The 5,442-nt window shown below is 48.6% G+C and overlaps 1 protein-coding gene across 1 annotated transcript; it reads left to right on the forward strand.

Moving 5' to 3' along the window:
- The first annotated feature begins 1,264 nt into the window (after positions 1 to 1,264).
- LOC123432569 (serine carboxypeptidase-like 51) lies at positions 1,265 to 4,522 on the forward strand. The gene is made up of 12 exons (XM_045115400.1): positions 1,265 to 1,505; positions 1,621 to 1,715; positions 1,815 to 1,922; positions 2,032 to 2,319; positions 2,411 to 2,478; positions 2,617 to 2,722; positions 2,795 to 2,994; positions 3,098 to 3,167; positions 3,295 to 3,345; positions 3,907 to 3,959; positions 4,048 to 4,180; positions 4,260 to 4,522. The coding sequence occupies exons 1-12, from the start codon at positions 1,364 to 1,366 to the stop codon at positions 4,326 to 4,328; spliced, it is 1,383 nt and encodes a 460-aa protein (XP_044971335.1). The 5' UTR covers positions 1,265 to 1,363; the 3' UTR covers positions 4,329 to 4,522.
- The last annotated feature ends 920 nt before the right edge of the window (positions 4,523 to 5,442 follow it).

Raw genomic sequence — 5,442 nt, forward strand, 5'->3', positions numbered from 1 at the left:
ACTCCCTCCATACCAGATCAACCGTGTGTAGTACTCCCTCCATCTGAGTTTATAAGTCCGGCACGTGTATCTAGGTTGTTAATTTGATCAATTTAATGATAAGCATATATTACAAAAAATATATTATTAAAAACTTTAGATGTTCTATTTTCTAAAGATATAATTTTTATATTAAACAATAGATTTTATATAAGTCAAATTGACGACCTAGGTACACGCGCATGCCTTATAAACTATGAGGGAGGTAGTACTAATTATCTGCATACTTAATTAAGTTTTTGACTAAATAATTAATTGCATTAGTGACTTGGACGTAATTAATTGCACACGCAATTAATTATCTTTCTATTAATTGCATTAATAACTTGATTTTAAATTAATTTTATGCTCGGTTTCTCTTTTTTTTGCATTAATGACTTGGATGTAGTACTAATTGATTTGGCATGAAAATTCCTTACTGGTGAATTAATTAATTACACCTGAATTAATTGTCTGCCTTTTAATTGCATTAATGACTTCATTTCTAAATTGATTTGGTTTTGAAAAATCTCTAGGTAAATAAATGTAATTAATTGCATGCGTGATTAATTGTACCTCTATTAATTACATTAATGACTTGATTTCTAAAATGATTAGATGCTTGATTTTTTATAGTTTTTATATTAATGACCCGATTTCATTATTGATTTTTATTTAAAAAACTGTATTTAAATAGGTTTAATTAATTACAAGGTTTAAACGCTGGGTGCCAGCGACGTACAAATTTCTCTACTCCCTCCATCACGGTTTAGAAGACACAGTTAAACTTGCGTGCGTTCTTAAAATAGACAAGGTTTAAGGCGTGAAATCAATTACTCTCATTAATTAGTATTAGTACTAATCATGCATGCGTCTTCTTAATTTGCTGTGCACGCATTAATACTAGTATTTTCTCAGTTGATTATACGCATTAGCATCTACACCTACTACATCTCACAACCAATCGATGGCTACCTTGGTTCCAGAGATTTTCTAAACGTGTCTTCTAAATTGTGACGGAGAAAGTATTGTTTTTCATTAAACGCTGGGTGCCAGCGACGTACAAATTTCTTTTTTTAGAGTAGAGATAACCAACTGAAAAATGTGCTGGAATGTTGCCATTAGCTGGGTGATGAGTAATAAATGAAGAAAAAAAATGCTGTGAGAACATGAGACCATTGATTCGTCCATATTCCAACAAGAGTAGGTTGTGTATGCGGCTATACCTGGTCGCCCACGCGTGGGGTAACGGGATGGTACGGTGAGACGCGGCCTATTTAGATTGTTGCTGGCCACAGTACGTGCTCCTCGCACTCAGAAGCCACACGCCACTCGTCACATCGGAATGGACAAGCACAGTCGACCTCTGCTTGCTCTGCTTTCCCTCCTCCTCTGCCTCTCCCAGCTCCGGGCCAGCTCCGCCAGCTCCGTCACCGCCGGCAAACCGGACGGCACGGAGCTCTGGGGGTTCGTCGAAGTCCGACCAAGTAACGTTCCATCGTATCTCGCTTGCATTTCGCACCATCCCGATCCCAAGTTTCTCCTGCTGGCCGGTCATCTTTCACGCGAGAATTCCTCTGAAACTCTGTTCCTGCGTTTCAGAGGCTCACCTGTTCTGGTGGTACTACAAGAGCCCCCAGAGGGTGTCGACGCCGTCCAAGCCATGGCCGACCGTCCTCTGGCTACAGGGCGGTCCTGTACGGCTCATCTTCCTCCTGTCAAGCAGCTTCTAATGCAAGAGTTCTGGCTTCAGCAAGAGCTAACCGTCTCCGTTTTCATCTTCATCTTCGTCTCAGGGAGCGTCGGGGGTGGGCATCGGCAACTTCATGGAGATCGGCCCCCTCGACGTCAACCTGAAGCCTCGAAACTCCACGTGGCTGCAGAAGGCCGACCTCATCTTCGTGGTATCCCTCCTGCAAACCGCGACGACGTCGTCTTCTTCCTCTCGCCTCGCTGTTTTTGTTTTTTGGCTGCGATACTCACCAACCGAGTACGTGTGTGTGTCAATGGCAGGACAACCCTGTGGGGGTCGGGTACAGTTACGTCGAGGACGACAGCCTACTGGTGACGAGTGACTGGCAGGCGGCCACGGACGCCACCACGCTCCTCAAGGCGCTGGCCAAGGAGCTGCCCACCCTGCAGCAGGGGAGCCCCCTCTACCTCGTCGCCGAGTCCTACGGCGGAAAGTACGCGGCCACACTCGGCGTCTCGGTCGCAAGGGCCGTCCGTGCCGGCGACCTCAAGATCAAGCTCGCAGGCGTCGCGCTCGGCGATAGCTGGATCTCGCCGGAGGATTTCACGGTGAGCAAATCGGCCGTTCGTTGGAGAGCGCACGATCGAGTGTGTGTGTGTGTGTGTGGAACTGATTGCTGGTTTAATTGGATCGGTGCAGCTCGCCTACGCGCCGGTGCTCCTGGATGTTTCGAGGCTGGACGACAACGCCGGCGACGCCGCCAAGAAGTAAACACGACCGCACCGTCCTCTTGAATTACTAACTTGTTGCATTGCATGCTTCCCGGGGCTTTCTTTTCATCGGAAGGGAAAACGAATTAAAAATCAACCTTGCCGACTCAATGCGCGCGCGAATTGTGGCCTCAGGAAGGCGGCGACGGTGAAGGAGCAGATCGCGGCCGGGCGGCTGGCCGCCTCGCAGGGGTCGTGGTCGGATCTTTTGGATTTCATTCGCTCCAAGAGCGCCAGCGTCGTGAGTGTTGACTCTTTGACCCTTGTGCTTCTCATTTCCCCCGTTGACGGACAGCAATAATGCGATTTGCAGGACATGTACAATTTCTTGCTCGACGCCGGCATGGACCCGGTGGCGGCGGACCTGCCGGCGACCTCGTCGAGCAAAACGCAGGTGACAAAGTACTCGACGTACCTCGCCGGAAGCCAGGAGGAAGCCGGCGCCAACACCCTCAGCGGCATCATGAACGGGGTCATCAAGGAGAAGCTCAAGATCATCCCCAAGGAACACGAGTGAGCTCGCGTCGCCATTCACAACACCTCGCTACCATGCTCCAGTTTACGCCCACCTACTGACCCACATGATATGACGCGACGCCCGTGTCCCAAACTGCAGGTGGTACGAGCTGTCAGACCCCGTCTACAACGCGCTGGTCAACGACTTCATGAAGCCAAGGATCGACGAGGCGAGTGATCGAGCGCAGGATCCCATGAAATGGATGGATCTTCGAAATGTTAAACTGTACTGATCGATGCAAACGATGGCTTGTGATTATGACTGATTTACTCTCTGTTTTCTGCTTGATCATCCAGGTCGACGAGCTGCTGTCTTACGGCGTGGATGTCACGGTTTATAACGGCCAGGTGAGGTGGCTGCTTCTCTGCATTGCTTTCACTCTATTCCATACCACTGCATCTGCATTGTTTTTACTCTCTTCCAGCTCGTAAAAAACCTCGATTAGGAGAGAACAAATACTCCAGTAAGTGTTAACGGCGACGCGGACAGGCTGTTGTTCAGAAAAAAGCGCCGTCTTTCTGAATCTGAAGTTTGGCATGAACCTTCCATTTTTAAGGCTCGATGACAACCACTCCCGCGGGTCCATGCCAAAAGAACTCCAAAAGTTGAGAATAGTATACGATGTCTCGTGCAAGTGACAGCTTTATCTTTTCCCAGATTGTATTGGTCGGAACAGATCGCCAGATGCTCAGATCGCATCAGCGATCGGCCATCGATCTACTCGTCTCACATGTACATGGTCAACACAGTGGAGTGAAACTTACTGCCTCTAAGTCTGGGGAAATAACACACGTGGTCTGACAGAGTCTGCATTTTTTTTCGGTTAAGATGATGCTCTTAATGTTGTTCGTATGTTCTTCAGACTGAGCTTAGTGAACTTATTATCTTTACTTGTACTCTTTGCGAAGCTCGATGTGATTTGCTCGACCAAGGGCGCGGAAGCATGGGTGCAGAAGCTCAAGTAATCAAGCCTTTCTCTCTGTTCCTTTTCTCCAGATTCTTGCAGGATTTACACGTGCCTCTAAAAATTATGTCTACTTATTTTTCAGATGGGATGGGCTGAAGAACTTCCTGAGCCTTCCGCGGGAGCCTCTGTACTGCGGATCATCCACGGTCACCAAGGCCTTTGTCAGGTCCTACAAGAACCTGCATTTCTACTGGATCCTTGGCGCTGGCCACTTCGTAAGTCACATGTTGAGCAGGCCCTTGATTGGACATAATATGATTTTTGCTTATTTCTGGCGTGATGTGTGCTTGACAGGTGCCTGCCGACCAGCCTTGCATTGCGCTGAGCATGATCGGTGGCATAACCCAGTCTCCAGCCAGCTAGGCGAGGACACCCGGAGCAGATCCTGTTTGTCGGATAGGAAAAGGACATTGACGATACAAGTATAGATAGAAAGCTTGCGTACTTTAAAGGGCGATGAAATTGGTTGTAAGGTGCATTGGTGTGTGAGTGGGGGTTAAAGCTGCTCCGTTTTATTCTCCGAATAAAGATGACACCTTTCAGAGCGTCTTTCACAATTTCAGTGTGAGATTTGTGTTTCCTTTTTCACGTACATTTATAAAACTGCAATGTTCCAAACAGGCCTAGTGCGTACGAGAAAAAAAACTGCTTGGTTGCATTCGGGAGGCTTGACTCGCACGTGCACGAAAAAGAAATCTGAAGCCTGACTCGCTAGGAACGCTCCAATCAACCGATTGGAGTGAGCCAGGCACGGAGCGAGCATACAAGCATAGGGAGAGGGACAAATTTGTTTATGAAGGAGGGCAAAGTTCATATGAAGTAATTTTTTTACCACAACAACCACTATCATAATAGAAAAATCAAATTGTTAGACAAGGTCTAGCCCCCCTCCCCCCCTAGAATCGTCCCTGGAGTGAGCGAGACTAAGTCGAGCGTAAAAAGAAAAAGGACATGCGCAACGTTGCAGGTGGGCGGGTGTTGAGATGACGGGAGCCCGAAATGTGCCGGCGTGGAATAGTGCGGAATCTAGCCTCCTCCCTCCCCAATTTACTCGCTCACATCTTGCCCATCCTCAGTTCCTGGCACCAGCAACGACAAATCAAATTTATGCAAGCGGCGGCGGTGACGGTAGCATCACTCTCTCGCAGCAGTAGCTGATTCTCCCCATCTTCTTGGCGTTCTTGAGCCAATTCCCACAAAACCAACGTTTTACATGGTATCAGCCTAACCTAGTTCCTCACATGCCGCCGCCGCCGCCAGCTCCGGGTCCATTCCCGCGTCGCTTGCCGCCCTCCTCAACCTCCCGCCTCGTGCTCTAGCTCCGTCGATGCCCCACTTCTTCGGCACTACCATCGTAGGATCCATGTTCTCGGCTCCGATCCCGTCGTCTCCCGCGATTGACGTGTCTACGCTCTCAGTCACCTCGCAGACGGTCACGCTCGCGGCGCCACCCGTAACCTCCATTGGCTCGTCCCCG

This window comes from Hordeum vulgare, chromosome 1H, assembly GCF_904849725.1.
Source record: "Hordeum vulgare subsp. vulgare chromosome 1H, MorexV3_pseudomolecules_assembly, whole genome shotgun sequence".
NCBI classification, from domain to species: Eukaryota; Viridiplantae; Streptophyta; class Magnoliopsida; order Poales; family Poaceae; genus Hordeum; species Hordeum vulgare.